Here is a 25,609-nt window from a genome sequence, read left to right on the forward strand (position 1 = left end):
ATTATAAATATAAATTTATATTAAGGAATACATAATATATAAAGATGTAACTTGGGACATCAATAATATAAAGTGGGGAAGGGTGGAGCTGAAAAGGAGTAGAGTTTTTTATATGAAATTAAAGTTTGAACTGTTATCACTTCAAATTAGATTATTATGACTTAAGATGCTATAAGTAATCTCCATCATAAACACAAAGAAAATATCTATAGAGTACACACAAAAGGAAGTGAGAAAGGAATCAAAATGCGTCATTACAAAAATATCAACTATGCACAAAAGAATGTGGTAAGGGAAGAAATGAAGAAAAAAGCTAAATGGCAAGAGTAAGTCCTCCCCATCAGTATTTACTTTAAGTATAAATGGATTAAACTCTCCAATCAAAAGAGACAGATTGGCAGAATGGATAAAAACAAGTTTCCAACTATATGCTGTCTACAAGAGGCTCACCTTGGATTTAAGGACACACATAGGTTGAAAGTAAAACAATGAAAAGAGACATTCCATACAAATAGTAGCCAAAGGAGTTGGGATAGCTATGCTACTATCAGACAAACACTACTATTACGTAAAACAGCATTACACAGAACAAAGAAAAACATTCTATAATGATAAAAGAATTAATTCACCAAGAAGCTATAATAATTACAAACATATACACACCAAACATCAGAGCTCCTGAATATATGCAACAAAAAGGGAGAAAACAAAAAGGAAGGAAGGGAGGAAGGAAGGAAAGAAGAAAGAAAGAAACTTTACTACAGATTTTACAGAAATAAAAGGAATTATAAAAGAATACTATGAGTAACTGTATGCTAACAAATTGGAAAACCTAGATGAAATGAACAAATTCCTAAAAAAAAAAAACCCACAGTCTATCAAGATTGTATCATGAAGAAAGAGAAAATATTATTACTAAGCCCATAACCAGTAATGAGATTGAATTAGTCATCAAATCCTCTCAACAAAGAAATGCCCAAGACCAAAGGGGCATTCAGTCTAGATGTTTGGTGGAACTAGATAATTCAGAGTTCCCATCATGGCACAGTGGAAACAAATCCAACTAGGAACCATGAGGTTGCAGGTTCGATCCCTGGCCTCTCTCGTTGCGGTGAGCTGCAGTGTAGGTCGAAGAAGCAGCTCAGATCCTGCATTGCTGTGGCTGTGGTGTAGGCCGGTAGCTACAGCTCCAATTGGACCCCTAGCCTCCATATGCCGTGGATGTGGCCTTAAAAAGAAAGAAAAAAAAAAAAAAAGAACTAGAGAATTTTACCAAACATTCAAAGAAGAATTAACACCAATCCTCAAAAATCCTCAAAAAAATACTAATAGAATTCAACAGCATATTAAAAGGATTACATATCATAACCAAGTGAGAGTTATTCCTGAAATGCAAAAGTGGTTCAACATATTAAAAATCAATGTAATACAGCACATTAAGAGAATGAAGAGGGAAAAAAACCCATACCATCACCTAAATAAATGAAGAAAAAGCATTTGACATAATTCAACATCCCTTCATGATTTAAAAGAACACTTGGAGTTCCCGTTGTGGTTCAGCAGTAGTGAACCCAACTAGTATCTATGAGGATGTGGGTTTGGTCCCTGGCCTCACTCAGTGCCTTAAGGATCTGGCATTGGTGTGAGCTGTGGTATAGGTCACAGATGTAGCTCAGATCTGGGCATTGCTGTGGCTGTGGTGTAGACTGGCAGCTTCTGCTCCAATTCGACCCCAAGCTTGGGAATTTCCATGTGCCATAGGAAATTAAATAATTAATACCCTGAAGATACTGACACTAGGCGTTCCCATCGTGGTGCAGTGGAAACGAATCCGACTAGGAACTATGAGGTTGCAGGTTCAATCCCTGGCCTCACTCAGTGGGTTAAGGATCCAGCATTGCTGTGGCTCTGGTGTAGGCCGGCAGCTACAGCTCCAATTAGACCTCCATATGCCACAGATGTGGCCCTACAACGACAAAAAGACAAAAAAAAAAAAAAAATATATATATATATATACACATACATATTGATACTACTCAAAGCCATCTAAGATTCAATACAATCCCTATCAAAATCCAAATGACATTTTTGGCACAAACAGAATAACCCATCTTGAAATTCATACAGAATCTCAAGGGGCCTTGAACAACCAAAACAATCTTGAAAAAGATACAAATTGAAGGTCTCACGCATCCTGATTTCAAAGCTTACTATAAAACTACAGTAGTCAAAAGAGTATATTTGCATAAAAACAGACAAGAGACAAATGGAATAGAACAGAGAGCTTAGAAATAAACACTCTCACATATGCTCAAATGATTCTCAACAAGAGTGACAAGACCATTCAATGGGGAAAGGACAATGTTTTCAACAAATGCTGCTGGGAAAACTAGAATACCTACATACAAATAATGAAACTCGACTCTTACCTCACATCATATACAAAAATTAACTCAAAATGGAGTAAAAACTGAAACCCAAGAGCTAAAATTATACAACTCTTAGAAAAAAATCATAGGGGAGACTCTTCATGACATTAAATTTGAAAATGATTTCATAGATCAAAAGTACAGACCAAAAAAAGAAAAAAGAAAAAAATAGATAAAATGAACTTCATCAAAATTAAAAACCTTTGTCCATCAAAGAACACTATCAAAAAGTGAAAAGGTGGCATTCCTTTCTTGGCTCAGCAGAAACAAATCTGACTAGGATCCATGAGGATGCAGGTTCGATCCCTGGCCTCACTCACCCAGTAGGTTAAGGATCCGATCCAGCGTTGCTGTGGTATGTGTTGCATACGTGGCTCGGATCTGGCATTGCTGTGGCTGTGGTATAGGCTAGCCACTACAGCTCCAATTCAACCCCTAGCCTGGGAACCTCCAAATGCCATGGGTGCAGCCCTAAAAAGAAAAAAAAAAGTGAAAAGGTAACCCACAAAATGGAAGAAAATATTTGCAAATCATATATGATAAGGAATATTCAGAATATATATAAAGATCTACATGCAACAATAAAATGAAAAACATGATTTTTAAATGTGCAAAGGACTTAAATAGACATTTCTCCAAAGAAAAGAGAGAAATGGCGTATTCTATAACACAATACACAAAAATAAACTCAAAATGGATTAAGGACCTAAATGTAAGGCCAGACACTATAAAACTCCTAGAGGAAAACATAGGTAGAACACTATTTGACATAAATCAGAGCAATATCTTATTTGATGCACCTCCTAGGATAGAAAATAAAAACAAAAATAAACCAACGTGACCTAATTAAACTCAAAAGGAAACCATAAAAAAATGGACAACCCACAGAATGGGAGAAAATTTTTGCAAACAAAGTTATCAACAAGAGATTAACCTCCAAAATACACAAAGATCCATGGAGTTTTATATCAAAAAACAAAAAACCCAATCAAAAGTTGGGCAGAAGATCTAAATAGAATTTCTCCAAAGAAGACAGATAACCAAAAAATATATGAAAAGATGCTCAACATCACAAATTATTAGGGAAACACAAATAAAAACTACAGTGAAGTATCATCTCACACCAGTCAGAATGGCGATCATTAAAAAGTCTACAAACAATAAATGCTGACAAGGGTGTGGAGAAGAGGGAACACTCCTACATTGTTGGTGGGAATATAAACTAGTGCAACCACTATGGATGACAGCATGGAGTTTCCTTAAAAAACTAAATAGAGAATTATCATACGATCCAGCAATCCTACTCCTAAGCATATGTTCAGAGAAAACTCTAATTCTAAAAGATACATACACCCCAATGTTCACTGCAACACTATTTACAATAGTCACAACATGGAAGCAACCAAAATATCCATCAACAGAGGAACAGATAAAGATGTGGTACATATAAACAATGGAATATTACTCAGCCATAAAAAGAATGAAATAATGCCATTTGTAGCAACATGGATGGACCTGAGATTATCATACTGAGTGAACTAAGACAGAGAAATACAAATATCACGATATCACTTACATGTAAAATCTAATACAAAAAAAACTTACAGATTTCGAAACCAATCTTACAGTTACCATAAGTAAAACCACTGTGGGGAGGGAAAAATTGGGAGGGTGGGAATAATATATACACACTACTGCATAAAATAAATGATTAATGAGAACCTATAATATAGCACAGGAAAATCTACTCAAAAGTTTGTAATAACCTATACTGGAAAAATAATTAATATATTTATATGTATGACTGATTCACTTTGCTGTACACCTGAAACTAATACATTATAAGCCAAATATATTGCAATAAAATTAAATTAAAAAAGAAAATATACAAATGGCAATAAGCACATGAAAAGATGTTCAATGTCACTAGTCATTAAGGAAATGGAAATCAAAAACTGAGTAAGACACCACCTTATACCCATTAGGATGGCAATTATTAAAGAAAAAAAAAAACAGAAAATAAGTGCTGGTGAGGATATGGAGAAATTGTACACTGCTGGTGGGAATGTAAAATGACGCAGCCTCTATGGAACGTTATGGTAGGTGCTTTAAAAACTAAAAATAGAACTGCTAAATGATCCAGCAATTCCACATCTAGCTATATATTATATATACTATGGCTATAATTGAAAGCAGGGACTGAAGAAGATTATTTGTGCACTCAAGTTTACAGTGGCATTAATCACAACTGTCAAAAGGTATAAGCAACCCAAGTGTTCACAGAAAGATGGATAAACAAAACATGGTATATACATACAATGGAATGTTATTTAAGCATAAAAAGGAGGACAATTCTAATATGCTACAACATGGATGAACACTGAAGACATTATGCTAAGTGAAAAGGGACCCAAAATAACAAATACTATCTGACCTACTTATTTGAGATACCTAAAGTAGTCAAATTCATGGAGACAGCAAGTAGAATGGTGGCTCCCAGGGGCTGGGGTGAGAGAGGAATGAGGAGTTACTGTTTAACGGGCATGGAGTTTTAATTTGGGAAAATAAAAATGTTCTGGAGATGGATGGTGGTGACAGTTGCACAACAGTGTGAATGCACTTAATGACACTGAACTGTACAATAAAAAAAAATGGTTAAAAGGTAAATTTTTACCACAAAAGAAAAAAATAGACAAAATCAATAGTGCTAATAAACTGACGAGAAGGTGGTAAAACTGATAGAGAGTGCTAGTAGCAGGAAAAACTGGTATAATCACTTTTGAAAATATTGTGGCAATGTATTTCAAGAACCATGGACATCTTTACAATTTTTTTCCCTCAGTGATCCTACCTTTGAGAGGGTATTTTTAAAAGTAATGCAGGAGTTCCCATCGTGGTGCAGTGGTTAACGAATCCGACTAGGAACCATGAGGTTGCGGGTTCCGTCCCTGCCCTTGCTCAGTGGGTTAACGATCCCGCGTTGCCGTGAGCTGTGGTGTAGGTTGCAGATGCGGCTCAGATCCCGCGTTGCTGTGGCTCTGGCGTAGGCCGGCAGCTACAGCTCCGATTGGACCCCTAGCCTGGGAACCTCCATATGCCACACAGGAGTGGCCCTAGAAATAGCAAAAAGACAAAAAAAAAAAAAGTAATGCAGATGAAGCTTAAAAATATAAAGTTGTTTTTCTTTTTTAAATTTTATTATTATTATTATTATTAAGCCATGGCCATAGCATGTGGAAGTTCTCAGGCCAGGGATTGAACCCAAGCCACAGCAGTGACAACACCAAATCCTTAACTGCTAGGCCACCAAGGAACTCCTATGTTGTTTTTTTAATATTATTTATAACACCACCCCAAACCATGAAATACTTAGATAAAAATATAACAGAATATGTGCGATATATCTATGCTGAGAACTATAAAACATTAATAAAAGTTAAAGACCTAAATAAAAGATGTATCAATGAAATGGAGGACTGTGAAGATGTCAATTCTCCCCTTATTAATCTATAGATCCAACAAAACCCAAATCAGAATCCCAGCAGCTTTTTTTCTATAAAAACTGATATGGTCATTCTAACATTTACTTGGAACAGCAAATAATTAAAATTACCAAAATAACTTTGAAAAAGAACAGAATTAAGAAACCCACACTCTCTGATGTCCAGACTTATTACAAAGCTACCATAATCAAGACAATGTAGTGCCAGTGAAAAGACATATGAATTAACGAAAGAGTAAAAGTCCAGAAATAAACCAACAACACATATGATAATTGGTTTTCATTAAAAGTGAACATGCTTCAGGGAGTTCCCAATGTAGCTCAGCAGTAGCGAACCTGACTAGTATCCATGAGAACATAGGTTCGAACCTTGGCCTTGCTCAATGGGTTAAGGATCTGGCGTTGCCATGAGCTGTGGTGTGGTTCCCTCGGCTTGGTTCCCGCATTGTTATGGCTGTAGTATAGGCCAGCCGCTGCAGCTCCAATTAGTTCCCTAGCCTAGGAACTTCCATATGCACAGGCACAGCCCTAAAAAGACCAAAAAAAAAAAAAAAAGTGAACACGTTTTAGATACTCAGTGTACTTTGGGCAACTCAATGGAGACAGGGTAGTCTTTTCAGGAAGTAATGCTAAAACTGAACATCCACATGACTCACACCCCAAAAAAACTAAATCCTAACCTTGAACTATATACAAAAATTAACCCAAAATGGATCACAGTCCTAAATATAAAATCCACAACATTTTTAGAAGCATTAGATGATCTTCTCAACCTTTGGTTAAATAAGACACATTTTCAAAGGAAAAAAGAATAAATTAGCCTTCATCAAAATCACAAACTACTCTCCAAAAGACAGCGTTAAACAGCAAGGATGTGAAGCAACTGCAAATCTTACCCATTTCTAGCAGAAATTTATAGTCCACCATTGCTGGTGAGAATACCGCCACTCTGGAAATGAGTTTGGCAGTTTCTTATAAGCACACAGGGGTCATATGATCTAGAAATCCCAACTCCCAGGTATTTACTCAAAATAAAGGAAAATCTAAGTCCATACCAAAACAAACAAACAAACAAAAAAAAACCCAAAAAAAACCCTACAAACCCCACACATGAGGGAGTTCCCGTCGTGGTGCAGTGGTTAATGAATCCGACTAGGAACCATGAGGTTGCGGGTTCGGTCCCTGCCCTTGCTCAGTGGGTTAACGATCCCGCATTGCCGTGAGCTGTGGTGTAGGTTGCAGACGCGGCTCAGATCCCGCGTTGCTGTGGCTCTGGCATAGGCCGGTGGCTACAGCTCCGATTAGACCCCTAGCCTGGGAACCTCCATATGACTGACGCAGGAGTGGCCCAAGAAATGGCAAAAAGATTAAAAAAAAAACAAAAAACCCATATATGAATGTTTTTAGGGCCTTTAATAACAAATGCCCAAAATGGATAAATCCAAATGTGCAAATGTTGAACTGGTGAATAGATGAACAAATTATGGTACAATGCAATATACTAATATACGTAAAAACATGGATGAATCTCAAATATACCATGTTACATTTACATACTGCATGATTTCATTTGTTCAGCATTTTGGCAAAAGTAAGCCTAACCAAAATAAAACAGATCTGTGAGTGATTGCCACAGACCAGAGGTGGAGGGAGAGTACTGACCTCAAAGTGGCCTGAGAGACCTCTTTGGGGTGATGTGGAAATATTCTCTATCTCAGCTGTGGTAATGGTTATGTAACTGCAGTGTTTTGTCAAAATTCATACTGTACATCTAAAAACTATATTTTAGGTGAATTTTATTGCATGTAAATTTAACCCCCAAAAATCTGAATATTATGAAAAGTAAATTAGGTTAAGGTTAGTCCTGGACCTAAATCACATGCTGGGATCAGCTTATTTTAATAGCAACAAGTACTGAAAACCTTAAACCACAAGATCTTCTGTTACAAAATGAATCAGAGCTTTTATGGTCTTTACCACATTAGTATAAGCTCCTTCAGGAATATTAAAAGATTCCAGGACTCTTGCAGTTGAATTTATGTAGCATCACCCTATTTTACTTATCGATGGGGTCTTCTTTATTCTAGGAAAAGGTAAATCTAAATTTAGTATCATTAACTGCAAAAGAGTCTTGTCATTCTCAACTTCTTTCTTCAGAAGCAGTTCCACCAGCCATCAGAAAGTTCGTATGATTACCTGACTCTGATCTCTTTTTCCAAGATGGTAGTTTGACCAAAATAGCCAGCAGTTTTACAGCAACATCCATAGTTGCTACTGTAGGCTGATGTGTAGAAAGACCTAAGCCTTTTAGATAGCCAAACACCCACTACATAGATTAGTGAACTCCCCCAAGTCAAACTGTTACAAGGAAGTTTTAATTCTCTCAAAAAAAAAGTAAATGTCTCTCCAAGGATCAATCATGGGCTTCAAATATTGTCCTTTAAAAAGCCACTATAAATAAAAAAACAGCAACAATCCAAAAAATAAATAAATAAATTTTATGTGGAAAGACAAAAAATAAACAAAAAGCCACTAAAAAATCTGCATAAATAATTTAACATTTTCCCCACACTATTTGACAAATGTTTTAGAAAAGACAATAATTCAATACATTCACTCTAATGTATTTGAGTTTCATGACAGCCAACAAAACTTCACTTAGAATTATGGGCTGTCTTGGCACCAATGTATACCATGTGCTAAAAGAGATACAGCAGTGCTCTCTCTACTGAAGCAACAAAACCATGTGTCTCCAAGCACTTAAGGGGTTCTTTCAGTATAGACAGTACCAAATTTTTTTAGCAAAATATTTCATTATTACAAAGTCAGTTTCCAGGTTCCAAAAAAGGTCTCACAACATAAGAATTTTTTAATTGTGCCGATGTGCAAATAATGATTAAAATCAGGTGCTGACTGCTCTGAGAAGCACTATATTTTTATCCTGCTGAATGTTAAAGAAAAGTTACTGCTGATTATTCTGTGGATTCTGGCTGACCATGGAGAGAGGTCAAGAGTTCTGGTGCAGATGAGGCACTGCTTTGCTTTTCTTGCTCTGCTCTAAAACAAACCAGCTCAATGATTTCCAAGATTCTCAGCTTCACCAATTTCTTTTCCATTGCATATGGCTTCTATGGCTGGGTATCATAAGCAAATGTATAGGATGCTTCAAGATAGAGCTTTGTTTGCCAAATCCAGCTTCCAACCTTTGCAATTTACACTTTCCTCTAATGAAGAACAATATTTTTCCAATGGCTGGTAAAGACTGAGAGAACTTCACAACCATATGTGGGGATATACATAAAACAGGACAAACTTAAGGTATAAAATACTTTCTTTTCACATTTTCAAACTCTGTGAAAATCTTGTTGCCTATAATCATAATGTCAGGGTACATCTTCTTTTCTTAAGGAGAACTTAATCCAGATATCTACCATAACATGATGCCAATAATGAGTATATATATATTACCTCACCATGTACAGTGTATCCCATGCCACTCTACTCTCATTTGGCATGAAATATACTCAAATATACTTTGACAAACACAAAAGAAAAATTATTTTGTTAAATTGACCTTTTTCCTTTAAAAATTTTTTTTTAAAAATCACAAATCTGGTTTAAAAATCTGATTTAGTGATATAAATTTAGAAGTAGCATTAGTGACTCAAAATACATCTGCTCAATTAACTGAATCATGAATTCAGGTAACTACTAATATATTTTATATTTTAGAGGAATATCAGAATGGATTTAGAAGAAAACTAAAAGCTCTTACTTAAAGTTATATATTCTCTAATCCCATCACTCCATCCATTTTTTCATTCTTACATTGACTTTGAGCTAGATCAGTGGTCCTTATGTTACATATTACATCTTATATCGCATATACTAATATGTGATTGTTCTACATATTACAGTCACCTCAGAAAACTTTAACACTAATGAGTGGACCTCACTCCAGATCAATTAGCTCCAAATTCCTTGGGGCAGATCCGAATTTTTTTTAAAGCCCCAATACTTCTACTGTTTAGCCAGAGTTAAGAACTGTTGAACCAAATAAACATAAATCCTGTTTCACTATTAAAAGTTTATATTCCAGTATACACGTGTGTGTGTGTGTGTGTGTGTGTGTGTGTGTGTGTCACACACACTCTTAGGTTTTGGGTATACAAAGATTAATAAAATATACCTCTCAATGTACACAGGACATTTTAACCTATCTTTTAACTACATTATGACAGACATATATGCTTAAGGTGCTAAGATAACACAGAAGAGATATACCTGACCTAATAATGAAAGGGAGGAGGAGTAGATAGAAAGGTATTAAAGTAAGATTTCTGGAGGAAGTAATAAATGCATATGTAGGAATTAGCCAGAAGGAAGGTTGGTGGGAGAAGAGCCAGGCACAAAGCAGAGGGGATAGCAAAGCCAAGAGAGGCAGGAAACAACAAAGTTAGCACAGAAAATTGCTCAATTTGTTGTTTCCAATAAAGTCGTTGGCATCAAGTAAAAAAAAGAGTAACTATGAAGCTCTGGCAGAGAAAGAACATAGGGGTCCTTGCATTCACATTAAGAATACTGACCTAAAACAAACTACCAGATATTTCTCAGGCAAAAATAGGTTTATTCAGGATGAACACAGATTTGGGGTGTGCAACCATGGCGAGCCACGTGCAAATACCCTCAAGGGAAGAAAGCTTGTAGAGAGAGGAAAAGGAAGTTGGAGGGGCTACAGCAAACAAAGTCCCTAGTTTGTTTTTTTTTTTTTTTTTTGTCTTTTCTGGCGCAGCACCCATGGCATATGGAGGTTCCCAGGCTAGGGGTGGAATAGGAGCTGTAGCCACAGGCCTATGGCAGAGCCACAGCAATGCCAGATCCAAGCCACCTACCTAAACCACAGCTCATGGCAATGCCAGAGGCTTAACCCACTGAGCAAGGCCAAGGATGGAACCCACAACCTCATGGTTCCTGGTCAGATAAATTAACCACTGAGCCACGACAGGAACTCCCAAAAGTCCCTAGCTTTTCATTGGCTAAATTTTTGTTTGGAAAGGAGAGGGGTCCTTCTTCCAGTTGGTCTCTGCTATTGTCACAGGGCATAAGAGCGCCCCCTTCAGGGAATCCCAACTCTATTTAATTGAGCTTTCTGTTTATTAACTTTTGTACAGGGAGCTTAAATTTTATCCTGTAGGTAATGGGCAGCCAGTGACATGTTAAGCAGACTGCATGTTGGATAAATCTATGGTAGCCATGAGGAGTAAAGATCACAGCTGATGTGCACTGAGTTCCTACCATGTGCTATGCAGTACACTGCTGAGCACCGCACATAACCCTCCTACCACCACAATTCTATGGTAGATATTATTACCTGTATTTTACAGATGAAGAAACAGTAACTTGCCCAAGTCATGTAGTTATTAAGGGATGGAGAAGGGATTCAAAACATTTCTGATCCCTGAAGCTTTTAACCTCTAGGATGGATGGATTGGGAAGAGTGGAGTAAGAAACAGCAAAGACTACAGGCTAATAAATCAGTTAGAAACTGTATTATCCTGAATGAGAAACAATGGGCAATGGCAGCTGGGGTGGAGAAGAGGAAACAGATTCCAGAAATACTTAGCTTTAAAAGTTGTCAAAAATTATATAATTCTGCCTTTAAAAAGAATGAAATTCTTACATATGTTATAACAAGAATGAACCCTGAAAATATGTTAAGTAAAATATGACAATCACAAAAATACATATACTGTATGATACCACTTATGAGGTATCTGAGTAGTCAAATTCATAAACAGAAAGTAGAATAGAAGTTACCAGGACTGAAGAGAGGGGATAATGGAGAATTACTGCTAAATGGGTACAGAATTTCAGTTTGAGATGATTAGAAAGTTCTAGACATGGATAGTAGTGATAGTTACACAACAATGAACGTACTTAATGCCACTGAACTGTACACCTAAAAACGGTTAAAATGGTCAATTTTATGTGATACAGTGGACCATTGAACAAAACAGGTTTGAAATGTGCACATGTGCTTATATGTGGGTTTTTTTCAATAAATACGTTCTACAAGATCTGCAGTTAGTTGAATCTATAGCTGTGGAACCATGGATACAGAGGGTTGACTATTAAGTTATATGCAGATTTTCCACTGTGTAGGGCTTGGCATCCATAATCCCTGAACTGTTCAAGATCCACTGTATATATTTTACTATTTTTTAAATAATTTTTAAAAAGCACATGATATAAGGAGAATAAGGGGGGAAAGGGCCAAAAGGTCATTAAAGTCCTTAGCTTAGGAGACTAGGTGGGCAGTGGTACCGTGCAGCATCTCTAATGAGGCAACAATGTCTTATTGTGACATTCAGGGAAAGCTGTCTAGAAGGGCAAGAGACATTGAGAATGAAGCTGAAAGAAATAATAGGGTTGGAAATGCAGTCATTAACAAACAGTAGTTAAAACCATGAAAATGCATAAGATTGCCCAGAAGGTAGTTCCCGCTGTGGCTCAGCAATGACTAACCTGACTGGTATCCATGGAGATGCAGATTCAATCCCTGGCATCGGTCAGTGAGTAAAGGATCCAGAATTACCCCAGATGCATCTCAGGTCCTGCACTGCTGTGGCTGTGGTGTAGGCCAGGGGCTGTAACTCTGATTCAACCCCTAGTCCGGGAATATCCATATCCTGCCAGGTGTGGCCCTAAAAAGGCAAAAAAAAAAAAATTGCCCACAGAAACATCAAATAAGATAAATTGACTGAGAACAGAACCTTAGAAAAGAAGAGGGGCAGATAAAGAGGAGCTCATGAAGGAGATAAAAGAAAGCAATCAGAAAGGTAAATAATTAAAAGAGCAGGTAAGAGTTCCTGTTGTGGCTGAGCAGGTTATGAACCCAATGAGTATCCACGGGAATGCGGATTCAATCCCTGGCCTCATTCAGTGGGTTAAGGATCTGGCATTGCTGTGAGCTGTGGTGTAGTCATAGACATGGCTCAGATCCCACATTACCTGGCAGCTATAGCTCCAATTCAGCCCCTAGCCTGGGAACTACAATATGCCACAGGTGAAGCCCTAAAAAGCACACACACACACACACACATATACACATGAACAGGGCAATGAAGATGGTGGAGAGGGCAGGCCAGAAAGAAAAAAGAACCAAAGAAGATACAACTACCATATCCATCTCTCTCCTTCTGCTCCTACTTTTTGGAGTTCCAATGAAGACCTGAGTTTCTAGTTTTCCAAAGTACTATAAGATTGGAAAACAAAATTCCTACACCGTGGAAAAACTTAACATAGTCATACACACTTTAAAATAGGAGCACATCAAAAACTGTCAGAAATGTATTTTATAAAACAGTCAGAATGTTAAACCTGCATAAAAACAAGATCTCTGGTAGTGGACACAGGAAAAATAAACAAGTAGGGCTAATTGAAACTTGCTTTAAGAAATAAGAATTTCTGGGAGTTCCCGTCGTGGTGCAGTGGTTAACGAATCTGACTAGGAACCATGAGGTTGCGGGTTCAGTCCCTGCGCTTACTCAGTGGGTTAACGATTCGGCGTTGCCGTGAGCTGTGGTGTAGGTTGCAGACGCGGCTCGGATCCCGCGTTGCTGTGGCTCTGGCGTAGGCTGGTGGCTACAGCTCCGATTAGACCCCTAGCCTGGGAACCTCCATATGCCACGAGAGCGGCCCAAGAAATAGCAAAAAGACAAAAAAAAAAAAAGAAAGAAAAAACAAGTAAGAATTTCTGAAAAGCTACTTATAAAAAGAGCTATTTATAAAATTTTTTGAAAATTATATCAGCATAAACTTTACCAGATTACTATTTTAAGGTGTCCTACAGTCAATTAATTTTAAAAGTGTTGTAAACAATTTTAAATGTTTGAATGTGTCTTAAATCCAGATCTGTTTTAAAACCATCCAAGTTATATGAAGTTATCCAATATATCACATGCCCATAAAAGCATAACAGCACTAATCTAAAGCTTATTATGCTGACAGAAGCTATTAAAACTCCATATACATCATCTCTGCTAATTCTAAAAATTATGAGGCTGGTTTTATGACCAGTTTACAGACTAGAACTGAATTTCAGAGTAATATTACATAGATTGCTTATAAGTGGTAAATCTGGAATTTGAACCTACTGTGGCTTTAAAGCTTAAGCTCTTACACACTACCCCCAAACAACCCTTGATTAATCTCCCTTAACAAATCTACTTCCCCATATCAGAACAAAGTACAAGGTGACATCTAACAAGTAATAGTAGAGTAAGTCCTTGAATCACTACACCAAAAATCCTTACAAAGTTCATACAGAGTTCAGGATCAAAATGGCTCTAAAAGTTATGAGATGCAAACACTTATTATAAATTTGCAGTTATTTTACCTCAAAAGCAAATGTTTACTAATTATGAAGATATACTACATTTCTTAAGTTGTATATATTATATGAAAATTACAATGAAAAAATACTCAAAAACACATTTTAATCTTAATACACTATATCAAAACTAAACTAAAAACAGATTTGCTAGAAGATTTTTAACAACCTTTATCAAACATCTAAAACATTCTAAAACAGTCAAATTGTTTTTGATAGATATGTTGCTTGTTCATATCCTTCACTGTACCCTGTATCTTCCCTTCTATCTAGAAAAATGTTAAAGTGGCACTTAACTACTACATTGCTACAGACTTATATAGCAGCACTAAAGGATCACTAAGCCATTAGCTAGATCTGTTTTAAAACCATATGTCACTCTATTGTATAAATGGAATTAGCTGTAAGACATGGTTTACATTTGTAAAAAAATGTCACATGATTTAAATTTACCATCCAAAATGTTCCATGAATCTTTCTGCCATCACCATGAATTTCTTGGAAATTAATAACTGAAACCTATTTTCAACATGGCAAGTTAATTAGAAACTATTTGCTAGTGGTTTGAATTCCAAAAGAAATTAAGTTAACTAGTATTTTAGCAAGCAAGAAGAAACAAAGTATTTACTAGCAAGATAATTCCCTGTGTAGAGAAACCTTTCATATGAGAGTTTAAGAAAATTATGTAAAGGAAGAGACAAACACTCTGGATCTCTTGTGTATATTAATTATGGCAATGAATTACCTCAAAATACTCATTTAATTATTAGGATCGACTTCTGGATCTTTTAAATTTTATCTGCAGACAAAAAGCAAATCTCTCAGTGTCAAGGGAGAGATAAAATGGATTACCTTAAAACAAATGCATTTTCTTTAAAGAAATACTCTAATTCATTAAACTGAAAGTTTCAAAATGCTGAGCATGAATGAATACTTTGAGGAACTGATAGGTATATTAAAAATAATAAACGATCATCTAAAGGAAAAGAACAAAACATAGACTTCTGAGTAATCTTACAACTTAAAAAAAAATACCAACTTGGGATATCTAATCATGGGCTGTTTGTCTCCTAACACCATTAGGTTGAACAGAGAACTACCTTCTCTGAGACAGGTAGGCTGCTGGGCTCCTCTGTAGTTCTTGTCTGCTTTACAGAATCACATCCACACACCCTATTTTTAAGAACACAAGGCTGAACGTCAGGCAAGTGCTGGTGCTGAGCCCTCTGAGGGCCTGTAGAGAGGGGCACACCATGCAGATTCTGAGTCATGCAGGCTGAAACACTGAGTACTGGCTCCACATTAGCATCTGGCTGAGAGACCTGTGGAGGAAATACAACACCTGGAAGGCTAATATACTGAGGGCTTTCCAGCTGACTCAGTAAAGCTTCAGACATGATTTTATGCTCATTTCCAGGATGTGCAAGTGTATCACTGGTAGCATTTTCTAAATGTTTCCTCTCCACTGTCCCAGAATGAAGAACTATAGGTTGTTGGAGTACGTCTTGCATTCTCTGTGATTTTTCAGTGGTTGCTTGAAGAGGACATGGGTTCAATTGTGGAATACTGGTCTGTATTACTGAAGGCTGCCCAAGCTGCTGAAATATTGGTTGAATTGGATGCTGAAGAATACCTGCTCTTCCAGAAGTCTGTGCCACCATAACTGGTACATTGACTTTATAAAGGTGACCTTAACAGGGGAAAATAAAACAGTAAGTAGAAGAGAATCCTAATTTCCTTAAAAAAGAAAAAAATCTCATGCACAAGAGGGTGGTAGGAAATACATCAATCTGCTAATACTGGTTAGCTCTAGGAGTTTTTCTTTTACTTTTCAGATTTTCTGTATTTTCTATAATAAATATGTATTACTCTTGTTTTTAAAAATTAAGTATGTCTTGCTTTAACTCTAGCCTTTTCCCACTATTGCTTATATAGAACATTTTGAGACACATATAGGCCACCAATATTTACTCCATGAACCTCTCCCAATGTTTAATAAATTACAGTGTTAATAACCCAAACTGGGATATTTAAGAAACTAAATCATGGAGAATGTATTTCATATACTTAAGATATAAGATATCATATAAAAATCTGTAAGACAAGGCTATCCAAAGAGGGTTTTATAATTTCAAAAGTTATCAAATTTCTTCCTCCTCTTTCCTTTAAAATAATACTAAAAAGAGGAAAGAAGAAGTTTATTTTTTGAGCATTGAGTCAGGTGCTTTGCTCCAACTCTGCAACAACTCAAAGATTAGGTATTTGATTCTCCTTCAAATCAAGAACCAGTTCTCTGAAAAGCAGAGGTTCGTTTATCTCCAAATTTTTCAAATATATTTGGAAAACATGTAAGACTGTTGGAGACTGCATAAGACAGTCTCCAGTAAGAAAGGAGACAAAGGTTGATAAAACTAACCTTTAGTTTTTCTTGATAAGCATTAACAGGGACACATTATTTTATTTGTGAAAATTCAGGTAACTGACTTGAATTACAGAAAACCTACATAAAGCATCTTAGACAATGTTGGGAAAGAAATGGAAATGAAATACAGGACAGGCTTGTATCTTTGGCAGTAGACTGCTTCCATAACAATAATAGCCACCATTTATTATTATTTTTAAATAGTAAAAAGCTCTTTTAACTTCAATAACTTCTAGTACACAGTTCCCACCCAGAAGTCAGTACCAATGATAAAAACAAAATATTTTTAGATTCTATCCTTACCAGATGCAGTCTGTAGTGTCACACCTGCTGGTACATGAATAGGGTAACCAGGAAAAGTAAAGTTTGCAACAGAGTTTGAGGTGCCCTAGATATGAGAATTTTAGATGAAAAAGTTAGAAAGGGGCTTTATTTGAACCTTTTTTTCCTTACCTCATAGAGGATAAAAAAAAAAAAATCTTATTCAGAACCACAGGACAATAGTTAACATTTAACATGAGGGCTGAGTTCTCTGAATTAAACAGCTTTTTAATATTTGATTTAGATCATCTCATTAAAAACAAAAGGAATTCTGTTCTATGGCTATTAGCAATGAAGACAGTAAGTCTCCACAAACAACATGAACATCGATTCATAAAACTTGCCCCTACATAGTTCTGCCTGGACCACTGATCCTCAAGATGTCAGATATAAGAACCACAGTGGTTTTACAGGAGGCTTCTAGTCCACAAGTCGATCACTAATGGTATTTTAAAGTAGATAACACAGTAGTGTATAATTTTTATTTTGGAATAATTAAAAGCTGACAGAAAAACGTTTTTGCCTATTAGACCTACAAAAAATTTAAAGGCTAATTAATAATACCCAGTGTTGTAAGGATGTGATAAAAATCAATTATTTCAGACCACTGCTTATGTGAATATATATGGCACAATCCTTCTGGAGGGCAATTTTTCAGTGCATACCAAAATTGAAAACATGCATGATCTCTGACCCAGAAATCCTACTTCCAAGAATTTATCCTGATTACCTAATTATCACACAAATACAAAGACATATCTACAAGTATAATCAATGGAATGCTATATTAGAAAAATACTAGAAATAATTTAAATGTCCATCAACAAAAGATTAATTAAACTGTGATACATCCAGTAAGGCTAATCAACATTTAACTGACACTGAAAAGGGTCCATCTGTATTACAAGTTTAAAAAAAAAAAAAGAAATTACAGAAACAATACAGAAAATGGGCCTGCTTTTACCTTGAAAATTAATGTAACTGTCATGAAAGAAGTCTAAGTGGATATACATCATATGGTTAAAACAGTTATCTTTGGTATATAATCCTGCAGGGATTTACTGTGTAAATTTATTTGTTTTCACTTTTCAGAAGTGCATTATTTATTTAATGAGGAGAAAGGGTATTTCCAAGAATTTCAAAAGCAGAAATAGTTCTTCACTGGTTTCCTATCAAAGGCAGCACCATTCTTCCTAAAAATCCTAGTAAAGGGTATGATTTTTGTTCGTTTTTAATGAACAAGTGGAAACAAATGGCCCACTAAAATCCTCTACCTTAGAAAGGTAGCTCATAGGCTGAAAGAAAATGAAAAACTGTTAGTGGATTATATATCATTTTTACCTTCGAAGAAAGGTAAAAGAGAAAAGTATTATTTTCCCCTACCTGAAAACAACCCAGTTTTCTATGTATAAGTTTTAATTTTATTTTCTGCCCCAAAAATTCTAGTGGAAAAAAATCTAATCTCTACTATACACGAGTAAAAAAATATAAATAAAAGGAAGAACTATAATGTCCCTCAACTCTGGAGGGAAAAAAAAAATCAGAAAAAAATACCATACCGAAATCATCTGTTTAGGATCCACCAAGTATATAACATTACACAGCATATTAAAACCCCACACAATCTAACTTCATAAATTCCCTAACCTTATAGGTACAATCCTGGCAGATGCTAACAACTCCTCTGGAGGACAGGAAAGGTTGATAAGAAAATATCAATTCCGGAGCTCTTGAGTTTTTGCAACACCTATGTTACAGAAGCTATTTCTGTCTCCCCATCCCTTACCACATATTTCCCATTCATCTCAAGGATTACAAATTATATCTATGCCAAGCCTTCTGCCACCATGTGCTAAAACTGGGGCATCTCTTTTAAAATATATCTTACATAAGCTACATACCAGTTCTGCTGTGGTAAAACTGGGAAGAGTTCTACCAGCAGGAATAACTAACGATGCTGCATAGAAAACAAAATAAACATTATACATTAATTAGAATTTACCAATTTAATAAAATAGCTAAGTATAGCTTATTTTTTTAATGTTTTCTATCACACGTTCAACTATGATGAATTCAAAACTTTCTGATTCTGAACGAAATAAAGCATTTAATTACATCTTTTCCCAAAAAATTTAGATAAAGACTGTACAACTAACCCACTTTGAGTATCAAAAGAAAGTTTTGTTGTAATCAAGTATACTGTATAACAACAGAAATCCCTAATAAAATACTTAGGGTGTCTTTAATACATCAATGAGGCAGTAAATCTCTATTACAACTTTTCACAAGGGAGAAAAGGTAATACTTGTTAAAGTGGCATATTTCCAAGTGACTATACTTTGAGCAAAAAGGGGAAAAAATGTAACCCAATATAAACCATTCTAAATTTTATAGGTTCAAAATAAATTTCAATCCATTCATTTCATGAAAAGTTATCAACTGCACTTATACCAAGCAAGCAAGCACAGCTACACAGTTTTAGGGATAAATGAATAAGAACACATCTCCCAAAGTCTTTGCATGAAATAGGTAAACTGCTAAGAAAAAAATAAGAGAATTCTTAAGAGAACAAAAACTCAACCTGCATTAAACCCACAATCTCATACATCTTTTCTTTATTATCACCAATTTTCTATACTAACTATCCTTTCATTTACTGTATATCTAGAAAGTTGGCCAAATGGTTGTAAATGTAATCAGTTAAAAGTTAATCAAAGAACTACAGTAACTAGAAGGATCTCAGCTAACCAATGGAACCGTAAACCCTACCTCAAGGTTCATTTTACCTACTTGAACCTGACTGTTAGAAGACCATTTTGGAGTTCCCGTTGCCACGCAGCGGAAACAAATCTGACTAGGAACCATGAGGTTTCGAGTTCAATTCCTGGCCTCTCTCAGTGGGTTAAGATTCCGGCGTTGCCATGAGCTGTGGTGTAGGTCCAAGGTGTGGCTCGGATCCGATGTCACTGTGGCTGTGGTGTAGGTTGGCAGCAACAGCTCAGATTAAACCCCTAGCCTGGGAACCTCCATATACCGTAGGTGCAGCCCTAAAAAGACAAAGAAAAAAAGATAAAAAAAGAAGACCATTTTGCCTTTTTGTTAATAAAAATATTTAGTCTGTTTATGCAGTACATAGGTATTAAATGTAATATTTTCTTTTTTCACGTACTATATTAAGGAAAACTGCCCCCAAAGATTCATTTCTGACACTAAAATGGCTCCATCATATACAACAGCCAGCTCAGAAGAGCAAATTTTTTTTAACTAATCACTCTTCCCACATTAAGACAAGAGAAGTGAGGCTACAGAGATTGATGGCTAATGAAGTACAAAATTATTTTTATCCTCTGTCATCTATGGCTTTGCTTATTAACAGGCATCCTTTTGGGAAGGCTAAATTAGAAAGAATTGGAGTGGCAGGAACACAATGGTATTAGTCTTAATTAGCTGAAGTGAGCAAAGCTTAGGCTGGTACAGCTTCAGCCAGAGCCTGAGAGGAAACAAAAATCTGTTAACATACTGTCTGAAGCAATTAAATAAATTTCTTGAGGAAAGATAGCAACAATTCTCCCCTTTTAAATATCTTGCAATAAATTCCAAAGGATAATTCTCTATACTCAAATAAATCAAACAGAGCTAAGGGAAAGTTAAGAGTTTCTTTATAGCCATCAAAATAAAAGCTGAACAAACAGAATTTTATAGTAAAGTTTCATGCAGCTCCCACTTAATTTTGATAGTAAATTAACAAGTTATATATACCATTCATATATGTTCACAAATTATATACACCATTATATGTGCCTGAAACATACTTTTTAAAAAACTCAAGATGGTTTCAATAACTGATTAAGTTTTAACACAATGCATGGTTTTATTTAAATTAGAAGTGTCAAAATTTTGGTTTTCATGTATATATTCAAGAAATAGTAAATTTCACATACAGTAAGCTTTAGAATATAGAAAGAATTCAACTCCACAAACATAATTTAAGGAATTCTATAAAAAAATAATATGACATAATAACATTCACATTTATAAGTGTATTTTTCCCTACAGCCCAAAAAGTCTTTGATGCATTAAGGCAGTTAATAATTTAACAATCTATGGTTCTACTCTGAATCATTCCAAATCTTAATATCCAAGTCACATTATTCAAAAAGTACAAAAACTGGTAAATTTCTTCTTTGTGACTACTTTTTGGCATATGGGCGTCTCCTGATGATCAAACTGAATATTCTAATTCAAATAACCTCAAGAAACAACAGCATTGCTGAAATTTTCAACAGATCTAAGCTCAAAAACATAGAAGAGCCTAAAACCGTATTACTAAGTGAAAGCAATCAATGTGAAAAGGCTATTATACTATAGGTTTCCAACTATAAGACAGTCTGGAAAAGGAAAAACCATTGAGACAGTAAAAAAGATCAGTGGTTTCCAGGGATTGGTATGACTATATAGCACCGAGAATGATAATGTAAACTATGGACTCTGGGTGTTCACCATTTGTAACAAATGCACCATTCTGGTGAGGGATGTTGATCACTGGAGGGACTACGCATGAGTAGGGATAAGGAGCACATGAGAAATCTCTGTACCATCTCTCAAATTTATTGCAACCCTAAAAATGATCCAAAAAACTTAAGGCCTTCTAGGAGCTCCTGCTGTGGTTCAGTGGATTAAGAATCTGATTGCAGTGGCTCAGGCTGCTGCAGAGGTGGGGGTTCAATTCCTGGCCCAGAACAGTAGGTTGAAAGATCTGGCATTGCCACAGCTGTGATGGATTCAATCCCTGGCACAGGAACTTTCATAAGCTGCAGGTGCAGCCTTTAAAAAAAAAAAAAAAAAAAAAAGAGCCTTTGTAAAAAGTGGAATTTAAATTATATATAACAGAATAGAAACATAGAACAGTGGTTCTCAAGGTGAGCAAACCCCTGGGTTCCCTAAGACAATTTCAGGGTCAAAACTATTTTTATAATATCAAGATAATATATGCCTTTTTCACTTCTCACTAATATTTTTTTTAATTTTTTGTTGGCATTTGCACTGAATGTACAAACCACGATGGTTAAAACTGAAGACACCATCACATGAATTAAAGCAGTTGCACCAAGCCTTACTAATGCCCATTATATTTATCCTCCATTGCTATTTACTCACTTAAAAAAAAAAAAAAAGAGCAGTAACAAAATTGTTTCACTTAAGTCCCTTAATATAACCATAAGGAACTATTTTTACTAAATTTCAACCCTCAGATATACTTCCTTTTAACATTCTGTGTGAGAAAATGGAAAGAACACATAAAGAATTTCTTCTTTTTTTCTGTCTTTTTTTAGGGCCACACCCATGGTATTTGGAGGTTCCCAGGCTAGGGGTCTAATCGGAGCTATAGCTGCTGGCCTACACCAGAGCCACAGCAATACCAGATCCCGTCCACATCTGGAACCTATACTACAGCTCATGGCAATGCCGGATCCTTAGCCCACTAAGTGAGGCCACGGATCAAACCCAAAACCTCATGGTTCCTAGTCAGATTCTTTTCTGCTGCGCCATTATGGGCATTCCCAAGAACACATAAAGAATTCCTGTAGCATACAGAAGTACAAGGAAGCATAAGGAAATCCAATGGTGCTATTGTTTAAGTTGGGAGCTGACTACCTAATTCCTTTCTTCAGGAAACACTTTTTTTTTTGTCTTTTTTTGGGGAAAGCGCACCTGCTGCATATGGAGGTTCCCAGGCTAGGGGTCAAATGGAAGCTGTAGCCGCCAACCTACACCACAGCCACCGCAAAGTCAGATCCGGGCTGTGTCTGCAACCTACACCACAGATCACAGCAACACTGGATCCTTAACCCACTGTGCAAGGCCAAGGATCAAACCCATGTCCTCATGGATACTAATCGGGTTCATTACCACTAAGCCATGACAGGAATTTCAAGAAACACTATTTTTATTTGAAAGAAAAACTGACAGAAACTATGGTTCTTCAGACTTGGGTATTTGGCAAACATATTTTGGAAAATGAACTAAGTTTGTCCATCACTTCAAGGAAAACAAACTGACAAGATTCATTTGGCAATGATAAAATACAAGCTTTCAAGGAGAAATTAGAATTTTGAAAACTTTATATCCACTACAGTGCTTCATCACTTCCCAATATTTAAACATTTTTTTCTTTTTTTTTTTTTTGGTCTTTTTAGGGTCGAATCAGAGCTGCAGCTGCCAGCCTACACCACAAACACAGCAACACCAGTTCCTCAACCCACTGAGTAAGGCCAGGGATCAAACCCACATTCTCATGGTTACTAGTCAGGTTCGTTACTGCTGAACCACAACAGGACCTCCCTTAAACACTTTTCTGATGAGATATGTGGAGTAGTGGTAGGATTTTTTATCTTGTATGATGAAAAATGTGTCAATTGCATAACCCAGTGAACAGATATTTTCCAAGTCACAACATATGCTACATAACTACACATGGATTAGAGAGTCATTCAAAATGCAAGGTAATACCAGTGAAAGTTAACATCACAAGTCTACTAATACGGTTTCAGGTTCTGCTTTGCAGCTAACCTCTCAGAAACTACCAAATTACCTGATGAAAAAGCTATTAAAATACTCCTCCTTTTCCAATTAGCTCTCTGTGGAAGGCTAAATTTTCTTATTATACTTAATCCAAAACTATGTTTAACAACAGATTAAATTTAGAAACAAATATGAGAATCTAGCTGTCTTGTTAGCCAGACATTAGTAAGATTTATAGAAAAGTACAATAATACTTAGTATTAAGTATTAATACTTAACAATACTTAGTATTAATACTTAAAGTATTAAGTATTATTGTACTAAAAGTACAATAATACTTAGTATTAAGACTAAGTATTTTTTAATCTGGAAGGAATAGCTATTTTTGACAATTATTTTAATATATAATCAATTTTAAGTTAATAAATCAATATTTTTTAAGTTTCTCAGCTTAAATTCTAATATGGTAGATACTTAGAACCCACATAAAAGAAAGCTCTTTGAGGCTCTCAATGTGTAAGGGTAAAGGGATCCTGAGACCAAAAAACAGCTGGCAACTGAAGATAGAGCAAATTATTAAGCAAATGGATAACATAAAGAAAATACAATAAGGCAAACAAGTTTTAAAGGTGGAACAGACCAAGCCAAATGTCTTATTCCACTGTAGATTTAATTTGAACTTGTTATCAAGGGATAAAAAGGTTATAGAAGTTCACTTAGATTATCTTAATCAGGCTTTTAAAAGCATACAATGAGAAGATATAATTAAAACGTACTTCAATTTTATAAAGCTATTTACTTCACGAATCTCATTGTAGAGTACCTAAAAATGAAGAGGCTTAGAAACAAGGCCTATAATGCAGTTCTAGAGGATACCTGTGCTTCCTCTTCACTTCATTATGAATGATGTAGAAGAGAATAAGGAGAAAAACTGTCTTGTTTAAATGTAATTATTTCTATTATTCTAACTCCTAAGACAGAATTAGAATGAAGTGTGAAGTGAAAGCCAGCTAGATATATTAGTTGCAAGACTATTTTGTGATTTAAATCACTGGTAATATTACCATCTTGCGGCAAAACCAAGCATTGCAATTTAAATGATAACCTGAGAAGTGTCTAGACAGTCTTTCTTCAGAACTATGCTTTTGATAAAAGACAATCAACTATTTTACTCCTCTGCATTCCAAGCCACTCCTAAGGGGGGAAAAAAAACTTTAAAGTTCCTTACTGAAGAAAAAAATTCAGAAGAGTATTATTTAAATAGAGAAATAAAAGGGACGCCCTAATAAAACAGTAAAGTTAAAAATGAAAGCACAGCCAAAAATCCAACAATTGATGGAAAATGTTTCAATGTGTCAATTTAGTAATTAAAACTGTCATGGCTAATTTTTAAAGAGCAATGTTATACATTTTAAGCACAACATTATAAAATTGTATTTGGTAACTCAATACTCATTGTTAATTTATTTCCTTTTTATAAGTTATAATTGTTGCCACACTTAAATTCTCTCGTTTTGTAATAGAGAAGGCACTAGCCTCCCTTTCTCTTTTTCCTTCACCTTGATTTTTCATGTGAACTTTCCCAAATATACCATGAACAGTGTAGTTTTTACTGATCATCCAATCTAAAAATCTACCCTCACTTCTTGCAGACATTAATCTATTGAATTTCAGCGAAGTCCAATAAAACCTATTTGTGTGTCTGCCTGTCTGTGTCTGGGTGTGTCTGCTGGTGTGTGCCTCCGTGTCTGTCAGCGCATCTCTATGTGCCTGCCTGTGTCTTTGTGTATCCACATCTAGATAGATACACATACACACAACACACACACAAGGACAGCAATAGGATTGTCAAGAATCAGAGGTGAAAAAAAAGGAATAAAGGCTAGACAGACACAATAGTATTGTCTTATCTTTTAGCAGCTAGTCTTTTCCAGTTTAAATTGATAGACATAATATGGACAAATGTTTTCCTCAAAAGCAGAGGTCTAGATTCAGTAAGTCCAAGATTAAAAACAATACAC

General features: G+C 35.7%; 1 protein-coding gene across 2 annotated transcripts in view; it reads right to left on the bottom strand.

The window, feature by feature from the left end:
- GTF2A1L (general transcription factor IIA subunit 1 like) overlaps positions 1 to 25,609 on the bottom strand; it is a 58,788-nt gene that overhangs the window by 13,377 nt on the left and 19,802 nt on the right. For both annotated transcript variants that reach the window (XM_047782118.1, XM_047782119.1), the window contains 3 exons: positions 18,968 to 19,023; positions 17,049 to 17,133; positions 15,424 to 16,013 (listed from right to left, as the gene is read on the bottom strand). In XM_047782118.1, coding sequence (XP_047638074.1) covers positions 15,424 to 16,013; positions 17,049 to 17,133; positions 18,968 to 19,023 — 731 coding nt within the window. The remainder of the gene's footprint in view (positions 1 to 15,423; positions 16,014 to 17,048; positions 17,134 to 18,967; positions 19,024 to 25,609) is intronic.

This window comes from Phacochoerus africanus, chromosome 5, assembly GCF_016906955.1.
Source record: "Phacochoerus africanus isolate WHEZ1 chromosome 5, ROS_Pafr_v1, whole genome shotgun sequence".
Taxonomy (NCBI): Eukaryota; Metazoa; Chordata; class Mammalia; order Artiodactyla; family Suidae; genus Phacochoerus; species Phacochoerus africanus.